The sequence below is a fragment of the Petaurus breviceps genome, unplaced genomic scaffold (genome assembly GCF_028583685.1).
Source record: "Petaurus breviceps papuanus isolate PSGF00001 unplaced genomic scaffold, PetGlider_PUasm1.0 90977, whole genome shotgun sequence".
NCBI classification, from domain to species: domain Eukaryota; kingdom Metazoa; phylum Chordata; class Mammalia; order Diprotodontia; family Petauridae; genus Petaurus; species Petaurus breviceps.
The window spans coordinates 19,055,035-19,074,454 of NW_027187391.1; the positions used below are offsets into that span (position 1 = coordinate 19,055,035).

Sequence of the window (19,420 nt, forward strand, 5' to 3'; positions counted from 1 at the left end):
GAAGAATTCAAAAGTGGTTCAGTGAGCAGACTCGAAGAGTAGTCATTAATGGTTTAATTTCATCTCGAGGGATGGTCTCCAGTGGACATGAATCTGAATGTCAACTTTTTATTTCCTCCAAAGTATTGGATTATGGTATACATGGCAAGCTTCTCAAGGTTTCTGGGAAGAGAATTCACACATTGGATGACAGTAAAAGTCTAGAAAAACCTTCATTAGTAGATAGAACATTGAACCAAATGTGTAATACGATTGATTAATAGAGATAAATGTAGTCTCACATCTGGGCTTACAAAATAACCTTAATAAGTACTAAGTGAGAGTCATAGTTAGAGCATAGTTTGGCAGAAAAAGATCTTGTGTTTTAGTGGACTTTAACTTTTGATTCTATTCTGAGCCCCGTAGGTTAATAATGAGCCTTATAAGCCAAAGAGTGTTTGGAGGAGGACAGTCAGGATAGTAAAGGCCCTTAAGCACATGTCATTTAAAGATTGGTTGAAGGAACCCAGAGAAGAGAAGTCAGTGGGGATTGATTGCTATGTTGAGATATTTGAAGCTGTGTCATAAGAAAGAGGGGCGAGACTTCCTATGTTTGATCCTAGAGGGCAGCACCAAGAGCAATGAGTGGAAACTGAAAGATGCAAATTTAGATTTGATTTCAGGAAATGCTTCTAAATACTTAAGAAATAACCCCAAGGGGCAGCTAGATGGCACAGTGAATAGAGCACCGCCCTGGAGTGTGTAGGACCTGAGTTGAAATCTAGCCTCAGACACTTGACATACTTAATAGCCACGTGACTTTGGGCAAATCACTTAACCCCAATTGCCCTAAAAAAAAAAAAAATAAAAGAATCCCAAAATAGAATGGGCTGCTTTGTAAGGTGGTTGATTTTCCTATGACTGGAGGTCGGTAAGCATAGACTTTATGACTAATTGTTGAGATGACAATGACAATTCCTTTGGATATGAGTTGGATTGATGGCTACAGAGAACTCTTCCAATTGTAAAACTGAGATTTTTTTTTTTACTTCCCATTTCATTTTCATAACCACTATATGAGCATCCCTGTTTTACAAAATAGGAAACTAAGGTTCGGTGACCTTAAGTGACTTTTCAATGGTAACATTACCCAAATAGTAAGTGGCATTGTTGTGTTGTGTCCAACTCTTTGTGACCCTATTTGGGGTTTTCTTAGCAGATACTGGAGGTCTTTGCCATTTCCCTCTCCAGGTCATTTTACAGATGAGGAAACTGAGGTAAATAGTGTTAAGTGACTTACTCATGGTCACACAGCTATCTGAGGCCAGATTTGAACTCAGGAAGATGGGTGGGTCTTCCTGATTCCAGGCCCAGTACTCTATCCACTGTGCCATATAGCTACTACCCAAGTGTCAATTGTGGAATTCAGATTCAAGTTTCTTCCTGACTGTAAACCTAGCACCATTCACTATCATCTCTGTTGTCTTTGCCTTCTTATTGCAATAACTTACTCTAGGAGTTGGCTAACTGGTGCTTAAAAATGCATTGGCTTTGGCTTTCTTTCAGATTCCTCCTCAGCTTCTTATCTTGTGCCCTTGGATGCTGTTTGTTACACTTTTGTTTTGCTCTTGGCAGATAATCCTGACTGAATTCTAGTTCTGATTTTAAATGCTGGCCTGGCCATTCTCTGTCTGAGAATTTAACTCCTGTCTGTGGTGTCTCCAAGCCTTGGAGTGTGCCTTGTTCTTGAGAGGCAATTTATGATGCTGAATGAAACTTAGAATCACAGATCCAGAAGTTTCTTTAAAATCATCTTGTCCATTTCCCTTATTTTGCAAATGAGGAAATAAGTTTGGAGAGGTTAAGTGGCTTGAGCTTTCACTGGTAGTTAAAGTAGTTTAATTTAAATTTAAGTAACATAAAATTTAGCAAGTGCCTTTTGTATTATCACATTTGTTCCACAAAACAACTCCCTAAGGCCAATACTACAGATTTTGTCATTTTAGGGATAAGAAAGCAATACCTGACAGATTAAGTGACTTTCCTATAGCATGTTTAATTCAACAAACTTTATTGCATATCCACTGTGTACTGGGCACTGGATATTTAAAAAAAAATCTTGCCCTCAGGAAATTTATAATATAAAACAAGATGTACATACATAAATAAAATATGTTCAAAACTACTAAAAATTGCTAATTAATTAGAGGATCCAGTAAGTGTTCCTTTAGGAGGCAGCATCTTAGCTGTGCTTAGAAGGAAATAAGGGGTTCTATGAGGTAAAGGTGAAGAGGGAATGCATTCTAGATGTGATGGACTAGCTATGCAAAAGCAAAGAGTTGGTAGGTGGTCACACTACCAGTAAGTGAATGACGAGTCTAGGATGCTAATGCCACACAATCTGTTTTACCACTTGGTGATAGTTTATACATGGGCACTATGAGGGTAGTGTTCTTTCCACTAGACAGTGTCCTATATTTAATTTCTCCTCTTCTGACATCAGGTGAGTCTTGATAATGGTGCCAATGGTGCCAGGCATTTGTGAAATTTACCTGGTCAGGTTACCTTTCTGTTGAAGAGAAACTTTGGTAAAATTGGGGGTGACAGTGTTGCTTTTATGGAAGCTACTAATGGACTTCTTTTACCAACAATGTTGAGAAACGTTCTTTTTTCACTAAAGCAATTAGTACCAGCTTCAGTCAGAAACTTGGGAATGTGAACATAACCACATGCTAGTGCTCAGGGCAAAGTGTTATCTGAAGGGTGACCCTGGATTGGTATTTTATTTCCCAAAATCTACCTCAGTGGATGACTAGTAAGGGAATATACCAAAGATGGAAACCTTAGTTTCATAAAGTCTTATTGTAAATTTTACATTAAAGTAAAATGCAGATGACTGGATAAAGGACTCTGACAACCACTTGGGGTTATCCACTATCCTTATTGAAGAATTAGGCACCCAGTCAGCTGACAAATAGTATTTGCTCCAGATTATACACCATTTGAATAGAAATACTGTTGGTTTAATAAGCTTGTATTGTTATTAGGATCCTGCCCCTCTCTTAATACCAGGTTGGTCTGAAACTGCATGTTCCCAGGGATACAATTTTTGCTGAATATGGGAAATTCTTTCATCACTACCTGTATCTTGGTGCAGTATGTCTGCTTCTTATTCAGAGGAGAGTCTGAGTGCAGGTATGTACCTTAGGGCCATGCATAACTCCTTCCTTTTTGACCATTTTCTCCAAGGGAGGGGGCAATTAGGAGAGAATATAAACAAACTAAACATAACAATATCCGAGGGCCCAGACTGTGTTGATCTGACCCTTTGACAGACCCTCAAATCTCACCTGATTTTCTCTGGATCTGTCCTCACAAGTGATCCTGAAAATCAGTAGAATTGTAGCTACCACCTTTGTCTGAAAATGCACCTGCTTTGAAAATTAATTTATCTTTACTTTTTAAATGTCAGTATTTCAGCCGTGGTAGAAATACCATTGGAGTAGCTTGACTTGTTCTACCTGCTCTCATTGGTCAGTGATGTGGAAGAGCCACTTGTATTTTTCTGCTGCCTGTCTCTTTCTCTGACAGTCTGCCTGACATTGCCTATTTCTGACTGGCAGTCTCTCTCTTTCTGTCTTATTCATGTGTGTAAATGAAGCCTAACTAAAGATTAAATACAGTTATCCCTTCCACATCATAGAGTTTAGGGGTATGCCCCTCCATTTGGAAAATCCATGTAAATTTTTTTGGTCCTCCTTTGATAACCAGAGAAGAAGTCTTGAGTTTCTCCCTTTTCTTTTATAGGGTGTTTACAGTAAGTTATTTTAAAATTTGGGTTAAATATTTGGTCATAGGCCCTCAGTTGTCTGCTGGTCTTTGTGTGTAGTCTGTGACTTCCACAAAATTCCCCCCAAATTCCTTTTTATTTCTTATGCAAACCTTTGATATATCAAAACTGTAGTGGGGAAAGTCATGATGTGGAAGGGATAGCTGTAATCAGGATGAACAATTAGGGATGATTTTGAAATTATCTCGTTTTCCTTAGTCTTTCGTACCTGTCAGTATATTTTGTATACAATTCTGTATGATGTTTATGTTGCCCAAGTTGTGTGGATCCAGGATTTATTTTCAATACTAATATAGGTCCTAGAATTTTGAACTGGAAGAGATTTTAGAAATGATCTAGTACCCATTCCCTTATTTTACATACAAGGAAACAAATCCCCCTCCCCTGGTGAAGTGCAGCATAACTACACATAATTAATATGACAAAATTAGTTCATGTGATAGAACTCTAAAGAAATCATTAAACCATACTTGCTGATTATAGTTCTGTATTACTGGAAGTGGATCATCAATGATTTTTACCCAAGCATGTGTATTTGGCTACTTGCTATTAGCTGAAGTTCGGAAAGATTCCACTGGGTAAATGGGTTAAAAAAGCAATGTAACTTGTTTTTGGTAATATACCTAAACTTTGATAGATTAAATTCAGTTGATAAGAATATACCTTCAGGGGGCGTCTAAGTGGCACAGTGAGTAAAGTGCCTGGAGTCAGGAGAACCCGAGTTCTGTTCAGGCCTTAGACACTCCACACCCACACAAATAAACTAGCCATGTAACCTTGGGCAAGTTACTTAACCCCAATTGCCCTCCAAAAGGCCAAAAAAAAAAAAAAAAAAGAAGAAAAAGAAAGGATATATCTTCAATCACTACAGATCTTAAACTGTCTTTGCCTTGTGATTCCATGTATTTTTTTTTCTTATGCCCATGTTATGGGTATGGCATTACTTTGGTTACAAAATGAGAGTACAATTATAATATGTAAAATTAATATGCCTTTATTAATTTTAAATAACTTTTTAATGATCATTATTTCCTATTTGTCCTAGTGTAGCTGTGTGATTTGATATACTAAATGTAAAACTTTAGAGGATATTTAATTTTTGTAAATGTTGTTTGACATTTGAATTTTGGTCTATTATATTTTCTTAGTAGTTGATTGTATATTTTGTTAAAGGGTTTGTTTTAGTCAGACTTTTGCATTATGCTTTCCTTTTAACTCATGTAAAGATGGTAGATTTAAAATTAGTTCAAATTAATGTGCTTTTTGATGAGAGGAAAATCATTCCAAATTTAATGGACAGTTGGATATTTAAGTGAGCAAATTTATGTTTCTGACTTGAATTCACAAGGGAAATGACTATGTTTGTGATTATGCTTGAAGGTCATCAAACATGTGAACTAATCATTTATTCCAAGTACATTTGTTTTGACATAACACCCCCTCCATATGTTTTGCCCCATCCTTCCCTCTTAACTTTTAAAACTTTGTTTATTCCAAGAGAAATTTAATTTGAGCAAATGAAATGAAAATGGTCTGTGTCTTTAGTTAAATGGAAGCTTGTTCTATGCAAACAGAAGAGAAAACCATGAAAGATAACTCTGTGTGCTCATGGTCCTCATATTCAGTAAGATAATTAAGAACCACACAGCTGCCCTGGAGAAGGGCGGGGGATTTGCTGGAGGACACAGCAAATTAAAATCTAACATGGTGTGGCTGTCCCCCACTAACTATTCTGAGCCATACAAAGCACCTAGGACCTCTGCCCAGCTCCCTCCCCTGCACTGGCTTAGGGAATATTGATTTAATGTTGGAGCCACAGGTCTGCTTCATTTTACTTTGACTTGTCCCAGCATTTTATCAAATCATGTGCCTTCAAAAAGGTTCAGAGTTGAGTATTCATCTCTGATGACTACAGAGAAATAGGCGCCATTCCCATGTTCACACAGAGAACTACTGTCAGCTCTGTAACTAAATTCCCAAGGCTCTGTTTTTCAAAGTGCCAGATGCTCTGGCAGTCCACATCTCAGGCCCACAGCATCTCCTCCTCTGCGCCTGTCCTTTTGAGTGAGCAGTTTAGGAACTTAAATAAGAACTGGTGGTACAAGCCAGATTGGCATTTGATTTCTAGGTGAAAGACTTGCAGTGTATTTTATATGCTTCATCATAGTGGAGGGCATACATTTGTAGAGATGGATTTGTTTCTTCAGTTGATCAATTAGCACCATGGAATTAGCAGTCTTTGAAATACCTTTTCAGAGGCATTTTTTTCTTTTGAAACTCTTTCCATTTATTTATTTTTTACATCTTTTAAAAAAAATTTGCTTTCATAATTCTCTTATTCCTTCAAATGAGAGGGATTGAGAGGGCAAGCAATATGATATCAATTATACATTTGAAATCAAGCAAAACATTTCTATATTATCCATTTCCTCAAAATAATGAGCCATAAGTTTCTTTAATTAGACCACTGCTATAAAACTAAAGATCAATCCATAACATCTTAGAACTTAGGAGGGAATTTATCGCCTCCTTTGACCCCCACATATGACTGGTGAAGATGTGGTCCATGAGGTACAGGTTCTGGGAACACCCTTGAACTCTGATTGAATCTTCCCTTTTGATTTGCCTGAGGCCATAAGCCTTTCATTGTGGTTCCCCCCAAACCTCTGTTACTAGCCTACTAGCCTAGCCCTCCTGTGTCCAGCTAGCTCCCACCCTTGATCCTCCAAAACTCTCCATTGTCTTTATGTTCAGGTAGCCTCCAGCTACCTGCCACCCTAAATCTCTCATCCCTGGAGTCTGACCTCATTTGACTCCTCCTGAAGGCCCTCCCCAAACTCCTTCCCTAGACCATCCCTAAAATCCTCCCACAACCTTTCTATATATAAGACCCAATCTTGCCTCCATGAAGTGTGAGAGCACTGGAGAATTATCTAGCTCAGACTCACTCTGTCTAGCCTAGCCCTCCATTGTTCATCTACTTCCCACCCAAACTGGCCTAGCCCACCATTATCTGTAGCCTCCAGGTACTTCCCACCCTTAATCACTCACTGACCTGATTAACTCCTCCTGAAGACCCTCCCCAAACTCCTTCTCTAGACCACCCCTAGATTCCAAAAAATCAAAAACAAAAACAAAAAACCTTACACAAAACAAAACAAAACTAAACAACTGCACTTCCGAGGTACTAGGGAAAGAGAGGCTTAGGTATCTTCCAGTCCCTGCTGGAGAAGAACTCGATATTACCAGTGTTTCATGTCAGTGTTAAGGTTGCTCTGGAAATCTCAAAGTACCAACACACTGGGTCCTACTGAATGAATTCGACTCAAGTCTTCTCAGCCAAAGAAAAGCAAAATTTATTAAAAGTTCACTTGCATTAGACACAGAGTAAGTCTTTGCTAGATCATTCCATGGTGCTCTCACTCCTCTATGGAGCTCTCCCTCCACATGGTGTGAGATGGGGTCTATAAGACCCCATGTGGGAGGAATCTAGGGGTGGTCTAGAGGAGGAGTTTGGGGAGGGTCTTCAGGAGGAATTAATCAGGTCAGTGAGTGATTAAGGGTGGGAAGTCTCTGGAGACCACAAACAATGGTGGACTAGGCCAGTTCTAGGGTGGATGGATAGGGTAGGAAGTCTAGTAACAGAGGGTGGGAATTCTACTAACAGACTTGCCTCACCAAATGGGATGATTCAATCAAGAGTTTTAAGGGAGGTTCCCAGAGCCTGTACCTCAAGGACTCAAGGAGAGCTTGAGGGGGCTCCCAGAGCCCATACCTCACCACAGTCCTAAATCTATGATCTTGTGATTTGTGAAGATAATTCCAAATGAGGCATATGTATCTTATGAAGTGAATTCACCTCATTAGCTATTTCCAGATACTGCATAGTGCTCTCTCTTCAATTTCAGAGAAATATGAATTTGAATTTTCTTCTAGGAAACCTTAATCTGAGGATTTAACCTATAGGAAAATAGGGAACTATTGAAGCTTTTTTGATAAGGGGGCCAATGTGGTCTTATGTACACTTTGGAAAATTATTTCGGCAGTTGTGTGATAAATGAATTGGGTAGGAGAGAGATTCAAGATAGTGAAATCATTTAGTAGGTTGTTGAGATAGTCCAGGTAAGAGGTACTAAAGGCCTGAAATATCGTGGTGGCCAAATAGGTGAAATAGAATAAAAGTGAGATTTTATGAAAAATTAACAAGATGTGGCAACTGATTGTATTGAGAGAAAATGATCAAGGATGACAATAATGTTTAGAACTTGGGTAACTGGAAGGATAATGGAAAAATAATTTCATATTCAATGAAACAGGAAACTTTTGGGGGGGGGTAAATTTAGAGGGAAACAGTGAAGTTAATTAGTTCTATTTCAGACATCTGTTTTGAGAAGGCTATAGACATTCTTTTGGAGATATCCAAAAAGGAAGGACTTAGTGGTGCTATGAGACTGAAGTTAAGAATAGATACAGTGGACATATAGAAGAGAAACATTAGGGCTAATAAAGTGTTTGTGGGAGTCATTTATGTAGAGATAACTGAAATCAGAAGAACTGATGAGATCACAAGGAAAAATGGTAGAGAGAGAAAATGACAGGGTCCTAGGGTGAACCACATACATTTAGGGGACTAGACAGGATGATGATCCAGTCCAACAAGGGAGACCAGAGAGTTCATACAGAGGAAGCAATGTTTAGTTCAGTGGAAAGAGCATTGTATTTGTGCTTAGGGATGCTGCTGCATTCAAGCCCCATGCCTGCCACCTGTAACATGTATGACCTTGGGCAAATAATAATCTTTCTGGGCCTACCAAAAATGAGCAGGTTGGACTAACTAGCCCCTAAGTTAGTCTCTTCCAACTTTCAATCTCTGATCCTATGCAGTCAGAGAATCAGGAGATTCCAAGGGAGGTGTGTTTATCTGTGAGAGAAGGAATGGTCAACCATGTTAGATGTGGCAGAGATATAAAAAGCATGAAGGAGAAAAGGCCATGTGTTGTAGCAGTCAAGAGATTACTTGGAGAGAGCAATTTCAGTTATCATCATCATCATCATCATTATGCTTTTTTGCAAGGGGGAAGGCAGGGCAGTTGGGGTTAAGTGACTTTCCCAAGATCAAACAGCTAGTAAGTGTTAAGTGTCTGAGGCTGGATTTGAACTGAGGTCCTCCTGACTCTGGGTCAGTGCTCTATTCCCTGTGCCACCTAACCACCTCTCATCATTATTATTTTATGCCATAAATCAAGTAGTGACCCAGTCATTTCATGGTCATATTGGGTAATAGCATAATGATAAGGTGAATGTATTCCTTTCTTTATTTTTGAAGCATTAGGTATGAGTGGGGTACACTCTCTCTCTGAACCTTCTGTGAAGACTCCTAAGAATGAGGAGAGAGACTGAAACCAGAGACAGATTTTGTTAGACTGGACAGACCTGAGTCCTGGATTTCCTAAGAAATTACACAACCTAGGGACCCTTCCTCTCTTCCCTTGCTGTCAATCAGCCTTAAGTCCTCCAGGAATTTTAGGAATCTCTTAGTGCTCTTCCCCCTTCTTCACTTTGGCATTTGCTATATAAGGATAGATACTTTTGGATTGGCTATCCCCTATTTCCTTGTTCCTTATCATTGCTCAGATTGTAAGCCCTTCTCCTAGCCAATGGGAGAAGGGACAGCAGTGGGAGGGGGGTTGACTGTGTTAGGGTATATATTCTTGTTCAGTCTTCTGTAACATTCCTCATTCTGCTGGTTCATACTGGTGGAAGGGACGCCCTCTTCCCAGGAAAACGGAATTAAACATCCTGTTCTTTTCTCAAGACAGCTCTGACTTTTAATTTTTTGGGGCGTAGGGGATTTTGGGGGTCTCTGTACCTTACACGGGTATTTTGAGAAACATAAAAAGCAATACAGTTCTAGTTAATTTTTCTTGGGCAAGGAAATTTCAGCATTATAGGAATATTGTAGAAATTAGAATAGGTTCATAGTCTTTTTTGTTAGCTTAAAAAAGTCCTACCCCTAAGTTCAAGATTTTAACCTTGTGGATAAGTACAAAAATACCAATTTTCTACACATGCTGTTTGCCAACATCATGTTGCTTAGGGGATATAAAAAAAGACAGAATGAGCAGTTATCGAACATTTTGCCAACTGGAACTCTGTTACCTGGAACTTCTGCATGTTACAGATGGACGCTTGAAGTTAAGAAGTTAGACTGGGAAGCATGATAGAATCTTAATGTGTTTACTGTACTATTAGAAGAAAAAAGGAGATGAAAAAATGAATAAAATTATCTTCAGTATATTTGTCTTAATTATACTTTATTGCATTTTAAGTCTTTGGAAGTTAATAATCTTCTTAGAATTAATTATTTATTAAGTATTGTGTTTGATTAACTGGAATTCTTTACTTGATCACCATTCCTGATAGTTTATTATGAAATCAGAGAAATCTATCTCTTTTCTACCTGAAATAGTTTCCCCAGGTAAGTAAGCAGTTGTCCTATTTTCATGGGTGGATTTTACAGGTTTGCTGTGTTTCCCCCAGTTCAACAAATAGCCAGGACTGACCCATTTATTTTGCACTGACTCTCCTGGTTGTTGTTGCTAATCAGATGCCTGATGTCTAAAATTAACACTGAATCTGAAGGAAGGCAATTAAAGCCATTTGTCTTCCAAATGAGTCAATGTAGGAACCACTAGTAGTTTAAATTTATATACTGAGGGCACTTAAACCATTAAAAATGATAATGGGTGCCCAGAAGGCATATTTTGCAAAGCTGTAAGTCATTTTAGAACCCTGACAACAAACTAAATTTTTGTGGGGGGGGAAAAAAAACAACTTTTCCATTGTATACGAGTATGAGTTTCATAGTGCTTTATAAATTTTATCTATTTTAATTAAATATTTTTCCCCTTAAGGACAAGAATTTTAAGGGCAAATCTTTAGGACACACAAGCTATCTATAGATTGCATTTTAAACAAAAGCACTCATCAGCAAATACCTCTTCCACACCTTACTTAGAGACTTAGCCAGTGGCACTGACATTTCTGCCCATGAAATAGCATATCATGTTTACATTTTCATAATTGTCAAAATGGTACTGAATGGAATTAATCCTCAGCATGTGGGGCAGAAGTGACTCCTATTTCTTTTTAGGTCACGAAATCAATCCCTATCCTTTTGTTTCCTGAAAAGTAAGCTAACTCAAGGCTATACACTTAGTCCTCCTCAAAAGAAGAAACATAATCAGCAAATTACTTGAAAGGAATTAATATATTTATTTTTTTCCATTAGGTTCATTGATTGTAGTAGTTCTACCTGCTTCCTAAAATGCTAGGCATATGGGCCAGTACTTATTTTCATGGTTTGATCAAGCTAACTGTGGAATATGCTTCTAAAAAAAATCCATCAAAAAACCCAAAACAAAACAAAAAAGCAGAATTTATTCTCTTCAACTGCCTCACAAATTAAAAACAAATGTACACTTGACTTGTGTTATGGGAAAAAAATATACTTGTTTTCAAGAGACCAGGTATAGAAATATAGGAGAAACCCAAATCATATGGAGGTTAATCTTAATTACAAGATTATTTTGCCCTCTAAACCAATAATAATACAGTATGAAATAAAGTAAACCCATCCCTTGTTTATATGCCATCTTGTGAATTTCTGTTTGGACTGGGTTAAGGTCAGGAAATTAGAACTATTTGGTAGTAATTGAAATACTGTTTCACTTAAATAGAACTGAATGGCATCAGACTTATTTTCTCTCCTTCCCTTTTGATGTATAAATTAACATTATTTTGCCTTTCTTAATGAAATGACATCATTTTGGGTAATCATTCCAAACTTATATCTTGACTTTAGCAGCTCAGTCTAGTTACTTCTACTAGGGGAATGCAATATTGGAGGGAATTTACTTGTATAGAGTAGAGAAATTTGAAGAGCCCATTGATAGTTGGGATACTTAGGAGAGTGAAGAGATGAAGTTGTGAATTGTTTAACAAGCTACTTTGAAAATATATGCAATATTCTTACTAGCCCTTCTAAAATATTTGAAAATTTCATTTAATTTTTCTGGAAATTAACCAAAGGCTTCTCTCTTATTTCCTCTAGGGGGCTGTACTTTTGATGACGGTCCTGGAGCTTGTGATTACCATCAAGACCTATATGATGATTTTGAATGGGTTCATGTTAGTTCTCAAGAGCCTCATTATTTGCCTCCTGAGATGCCTCAAGGTAAGAACTATTGTGGTAATATCATATTTGAAAATGAGAGAAATGATCAGTTCTCTCATGTTAACTAATTATTGAATTAGGAAAAAGGTTTTTCCCTTTTTCTATTTCTTTTTTTTTTTTTTAAAGAAATTGGGGTTAACTTGCTCAGGGTTTCATGGCCAGTTATTTCTGGGTGGGTGCTAAGTGTCTGAGCCTGGGATTCCATCCTCAGGTCATCCCGACACTGAGCCTGTGGTCTTACTCTCTGAGCCACCTGGCCACCCTGCTTTTTCTATTTCTTTATCCAGAAATCAACTGCTCTGGGAAATCTTGGGCAAAGACTTAGTCTGGCTAAGATCTAATCAATGGCAGTAAAAGAAATTCTAAGTTTAGGGGAATGGGTAGATTCCTGCTCATTGTGTTTCCTCAGACAGGTCTGGGAAAATGTGGATTCTCCCTTTTGGTCAGAGAGGTGATACGGAAATTGATAAATTTTTTACCAAGATTTGGGTACTCAGTCACTTAACTCAAGACCCTCATTCTCTCATTAATTGTTAACCAATAAGAGTTGATTGCCACACTCAGAAACACCCACTCTTCCATGGGCATATAAACTGTGAGCCCACTGCCATGAATGGCCTTTGGCCTTTGAGAGTGCTACTGACCTCTTTTATTAATAGCATGCTAGCATTATTAATAAAATGATTAATTACCTAGAAACTATATCTCTCAAAGTTTTTAAACAACACAGAAATATGTGGTTCGATGTGTTCTTTGGGCAATTTTTTTTTTAAGAGTCATATCCATTTATTTCTAGTGATAATGTGATTTGTATTTGGTATTCCCTGTGGAAGCTTTAATGTTTGATATACCTTTTGCTTTATCTTCACAAGGCTCAAATATTATTATATACTTTATGAGTGGCCAATAAATGCTTGCTAACTGGCACCATCTCTTGGGGGAAATGTAAGGGATAATATTATTCATATTATATTTAAATAAAGAAAACATTGATATCGGCAGAACTAGTAATGGTACTGAGTTGATCAGGCTTGCAATTTAGTCCCTTGGTGCATTTTCCAACTACATTATGCAGCCTGAATTATTTAATGTTAGATTTGATGTGAAAAGGAACCTTTGTCAGTTATATAACAATGTAAATCTAGAAGGAGCTTAGGCAAAAGGGAAAAAAAGATTTCTGGCTGAAATCCCTTCTGCCTCTATATCCTTACTTTGCCAAGTATAGTTATTTTGGTATAAAAAAAACCCCTAAGCTTTGGATAGGATATTTATGATATAATAAAAACAATATTGTACTTACAGTAAAAAAAAAAATCCTGCTGTGTTTTTTTTTGTCTCAGCTCTGATATTAACTAGCATTTTGACCTTGAGAAAATTCCTAGACATAGAAATATTCTTTCCTCTCTCCTGTTCCATATTCTCCCCTCTCCTACTCCAACGCCTCATTGTGTTGTGATGATCCTAGATTCTCAAAGGCTGTGCCAGTTGAGCTCTGGGAGGGTGAACCCTATTAGAAAGGCTTTTTTTCATATATGCCCAGTTAGAGACTGTGTCTCTTGTGAGAACAACCTAGGCTGAGTATGGAAAGATTCCTTACCAGTAGGCTGACCGACTCCTTGGTGATGAATTTTTTGGCCATGACAGTTCATGAAATAAGATAAAACACAATATCTACTCTATCCTATAGATAGAGTAGATATTTCTGCTTCTATAATGGTGGTGGTAGAGTGGCAGAAAAGTCACACAGTTTTTAAACTATATATGAAATCTGAATTATTGAACTATCAGAATGCTACTTGAAGAAAGAAATCACTTCTGTCTTGACATTCTCACTATGAATGAAGCCAGGAAGTTGGAAATAAAAGGAAAGATGGCGTTCAGGTTTTCTTCAGAAAAGTAAACAAAGGATTTGGCAGAGTTAGTGTTTTTTTTTAGTCCAAAGGCAACAGAAAACACCATATTTGAAAATGCAGGAACAACCTGACAGTTTTCAGATTGTAGAGCTCAAAAGAAATATACCAACAAAGATCACATATTCAATATTACTGCAATGTATGCCTCAAAATATGTTGCAGGGTATGTGTCCTATTGAACTTAAAAGTCTACAAATTAAACCACTGTTTGTATTGGTGACTTCAAATAAATATAAAAGTGGGCAGAGAGGAGGATTATGAAAAATCTTAGAAAATATGGCAGAAGAATAAGAAACAAAAGTGAGTTGAAGCTTGTTGACCACACAGAAGCCACATGTACAGTACCATAGATATCTTTAAAAAAAGAGAATAAGAAGGCTTTAGAAACAGCAAACACCAAATAATACCACAAAAAATAAAACTGATTATATCTAAATATACAAGAAATAATTGTTTATCCACATTGGTGTTATTTCTACCTCATTTGTATGTGTTCAAGTAGATCATTGACTTAACTGAGGCAAATATCAAAGTAAGATATCAAACTAGGAGAAATAACACAATTGTATTAATTATGTGTAGTAAAATAAACAAGTTTTCACTTAAAATCTTGATGCCAAGAAATGGGAAATGACAAAAGAATAGACATAAAACACAGCCTGTTGTGTAAATTCTTTGAGGAGAGGGATGGTTTGCTTCATTTTTGCTTTTGCATGTCCAGTGCCCAGCATAGTACCTGCCATTGTTTGCTGATTGATCCTTATCATTTTCTAAGAAAGCTTATTCTCTATCAATCAGTTGCTACAATAAACAGACCTAAAGAACTTAGAGAAGATTTTAGTCAATAGACTCTTGAGCTCTTTGAAAATAGAGATGGCAGCCAGTGCTAACAATAGCTTGGAATATAAACTTATTTGTAATATTTCAGTGCCTCTGGAATCTTTTTAAAACTGTAAGTTTCAAATAAGGTCCAGATCTTCAATGACAGGTCTAGTTAAAAAGAAAATAGTCAAATTTGGTGAAAGATAAGTCACTTAAGATTGATTCTGAGGATTACTTCCCATGCCCCAATAAATCAACAAAGCAAACCAAAAATACCAAACAAGTAAAACCTGAAGTGGAAATTTAAAAATGTTTCCTCTTTAGTCCCACCTTGTAAATAAGCACAGAAAAGAGGTCAACTTTCACAGAATTACTTTACCAATTTTTTCCCTGTGGTGGTAAAGCTGACAATAAGATGAGTGAATTGTCTGTTCTTTTCTAACTGTTATTTGCCATGGATGAGTAGGTAGGTAATGGTTGCTGAAGCTAGATTGAGCCATCTTTCCTTTGCAAAGGAAAAGAATTTCACTGTGGTACTAAGATCCTTTGTTTTCTAAATTTTATTCCTACATTGTCAGTAGACTTATTCTTTACATAGGTTTGTTTCTCTCCTTCAATGATACTTAACCATGTTTTGCTGTTATATTTTAATTAGAAAAACCTTTGCAATTTTTTCAGCATCCCTCTTTTCTCTGGTATATTTAGCTTGAAGTATTAGGACAAAATTAAAAAGGGGGAGAGGGTTGGAACAAGCACACATTTTGACTGTTCATCATCAGAGAATAATCAGAAAGATGTTGATTTGTGGAAATGTTGCCATTGTTAATTACTACTGAAGTTAGGTAATGAATAACTGAAGAGGTCCTGACTGGCTCAGATGACCTTGGTGACTCACCTTTGATGAACAACTTAATTTGTGGTTCCTAGATAGGATGATATGCTGAGAAAATGAAAGTGCTTGAAATTCTGCTACATCTTTCAATTAATAGGACATTAAGTAATTAATCATGCAGAGGAAGATAAAAGGTCATGGCCATTTTATTTTTTACCTAATATAACTTCTGTTAAAAAGGAGAACATTTTAACTTTTTTTTTGAAAACAATTCTTTCCCATCTGCCACCTGATTTCTTTTATCCTACCTTTATTATGTTGACTCATCACTGTCCTTTGATGTTAACTCTAGAATGTAGATATTTAGATGTAAATTTTACCAGGCTATAGATGACTTAAAACTATAACACTTGTTATAGTGTCTGCTTGTATAAAGCAGAACCTTTTGTTTTTTTTTTTTATTGAATAAATTGTGAAATGCTGATTATTTCATGGGGTAGCAAGAATGAGCCACAGATATGAAATTGTGACAGAAGATTCCTTTCAGTAAGCATTTATTAAATGTTTATTGTGTACCAGATGATATCCTGAGAGCTGAGGCTACCAAGAAAAAAGCAAAAATGAATATAGTTCTTCTCCCCTCCTGCAACTTTTTCTCTACCAAAGAAAAACTCCACATGCAGATAAATATTTTCAAGTTTAATACTATCTATTTCTAAGGAAAAGTAAAGTGGAAAAGCCTCACTTAGGAGGATGACTTGAGCTGAGGTGGGAGAGGCGAAATGAAAGAACATTCTAGACATGTTGTCATCCTGGGCTTTTGAACAGAAGCCACAGATGAGATGTCTCAGAGAATATCGTATAGGACTGTTGGGTTAGAAAGATACAGTACTTACTTTTTTGAGTCATTTGAATTTCCCTTAGTATGTCTTGTTACATTGTCCCTCTCCAAAGCCCTACATAAACCCTGGGAGCCTAGAAGCCTCGTTAACTCAAAGATTGTTCCCTACCCACCCAAATCTTTTCTTACTTGTCCTCAATACTGTATCTCCAGAATTAATCTGTTTCCTACTCCTACTTTTTCCCTTCTTCCCCTTATGCCTGAAGTTCGTATGTGGAGAGTGTCTGTTCATAGCAATCCTTTCTCCACATCTGTATAGGAGCAGAGGAACAGACTTCTGAGCTCAAACTTCCTCATGACCTTTGCTGATCTTCTTGCTATTTTCTACAATATGATTAGGCTAGCCTTCCTTGTAACTGTTCTACTGAGCCTGAGCCACATGACATTGAAATCTTTTTCTCTTGTGTTTGCAAGAACCCCTGGGTCTGGAAGCTGTTGTTTGTCCATATTGGAATGTTTAGGTGTGTCCATTTTATGCCCTAATTTGTATATTGAATATTAGCAAACCTAGCCATTTGCATGCCCCAACTCCCTTCATTGGGGACCTTTTTGGTTCTATCTGATCTTTCCCACTTCTAGCAAATCTCTAATTAATAGCAAAGGATAAAGCCTCAGGCTCCAGGGAGGGACTTGTGGGATCCATAGCCTTCCTTAGACCCATTGATCTGCATCTCTGGGAGATTAGATAGCTTTACACTCTCATTTGTTGACTAGTATTCAGCACCAGTGGTCTAGTTTACCATTTGCATTGCAATAAAAATTGAATGGGGGGAAGCAGATGAGGTATTAGATTTTATAATCTTTAAGTTGTCTTCTGGATCTGAAAATCTATGTAGTTTACTTACCTCATTACACTGTGGTCAGACTAGACAGGATAAGATAGGAAACTAAATTTGGAGTCAGGAAAATATGGGTTTATATCCTGTTTAAGATACTGTGTGACCTGTGGCAAGTTCTCTTAACATTTCCTAGTCTCCGTTTTTAAACTTTAAGGTAATACTATCTCACCTCTAAAGTCCTTTCTATCTCCTAATTCATGATCCTATAATTTTAATTTTTAAATCAGAAAAGCATGTACAAATGGCAACTTATAATAATTATATTATCGATTGTCTGGTCCCATCAATGCTCATACCTCCCTCTGAAATTATCTCCTGTTTACTATATATGTGTATATATGTATAGATGTACACACACATGTATATATCTGTAGATATAGATAGGTAGATATCTTCATATATAGATAGATATTTCTATATCTTGCATGTATATAGTTATGATATTGTCTTCTCCATTGGAAGGTGAACTCCTTGAGGTTAAGGACCATGTTTTTACATTTCTTTCTATCCTCAGTGCTTAGTACAATGCTTGGCACATACTTTTTGATTTCATGCCGAGGTCAGTATTTTCCAAGTTGAAGCCCTTTTTTCCTGTGTTTCTGTTAATTGAATCCCTCAGACACCTATTCTTAAAACCTCACTCATCTTTGCCTCTTCTCTTTACTTTGTCCCTTTTATCCAGTTAGATACCAAGTCCTGGAAATGCAGACTCATTGGTTATTTCTTGCATCTCTGTAATTATCTCTAGTCATGTTACCACCATTCTTATTCAGGCCCTCATTTGTTTGGACTGTTTCTCTATTCTGACCTTAAAAACAGGTTCCAAAATAATCTTTCCAATGTGTAAATGACTATGCTTTTTGCCTGCTCAAAATCCTATTAGCTTTAGAATAAAATACAATTTCTTTAGCCTGACATCTATGGAGATCTTCACAATCTGGTTCTAGTGACATTTCTAGCTAGATTCCTCACTGTCATACTATAGTCACACTATACTTTTAGATATTCTACTTCCTTGAATTTTATACAAGCTGTTCCTTTTACATAGAAAAATCTTTCTCACAGGATCATAGCATCTCAGAATTAGGAGGGACATCAAGGGCTGTCCAGTTCAACTCAGGCCTGAAAAAATTCTTTACGACAATACATGTAACAACTGGTCGTTTAACTTTTGGTTTTAGAAAATCAATGACTGCCTATCTCTAAGCAGTCATTTGTAGTTTTAAATAATTATAATTATTGGGTAAATTTCACACATACACACATAATGGTTAATTTCATATATATATTTCACATACATAGTTATATATTGGGTAAATTTCTCATATATAGTCCCCCAAACATATACATAAATGAGGCAGTGGGTTTAATTGACTTGCCCAGGGTCACACAGTAACTGTCAAGTGTCTGAGACTGGATTTGAACTCAGGTCCTCCTGACTTCAGGGCCATTTCTCAATCCATGGAGCCACCTAGATACCCCAAATTTCCCCAATATTAAACTTTACAAATCTGCCTCTGCCATTTCTTCACATTGATTCTAGGTCTTAGGTTAAATTTCTTGGGTTAAAGAGATAAAATCCTTTTTTCCACATAATAGCCTTTCAAATACTTGAGTATAACTGACATACCTTCTCTGATCTTTCTCTTCTCAAAGTGAAACATCCCTAGTTTCTCTAACTAATTGTTATATAAAATGAAGTCAATGTTATTTACCACCTCTTTTACCATCCTTCAACTTTGTCCAGTTGATCAATATCCCTCTTAAAGTGTTATAATGGTAATGGAATTTAAAGTTCCCCTTGTTTTGGCTTGGTTTTCCGTTTAAGTGTTAAAACCCAGAGCTTATGAATCCTACTTGTGGGATGGACTTGTTGACATGAAGAGAGGGGTCTGAACTGGCAGGAGCTGGTGCTGTGGATAGAGAGAGGCCAGAAGAACTTTTGGGAGCAGCATTATGGAGGCAGAGAGAGAGAGAGAATTGCCAGGGGCCAGAAATTCCGAGAGAGAGAGAGAGAGAGAGAGAGAGAGAGAGAGAGAGAGAGAGAG

General features: G+C 37.1%; 1 protein-coding gene across 3 annotated transcripts in view; it reads left to right on the forward strand.

Annotated features, from left to right (window-relative positions):
* Positions 1 to 19,420, forward strand: part of PTPRK (protein tyrosine phosphatase receptor type K) — a 759,288-nt gene that overhangs the window by 170,072 nt on the left and 569,796 nt on the right. For all 3 annotated transcript variants that reach the window (XM_069077441.1, XM_069077439.1, XM_069077440.1), the window contains exon 2: positions 11,943 to 12,065. In XM_069077441.1, the coding sequence (XP_068933542.1) occupies positions 11,943 to 12,065 (123 nt within the window). The remainder of the gene's footprint in view (positions 1 to 11,942; positions 12,066 to 19,420) is intronic.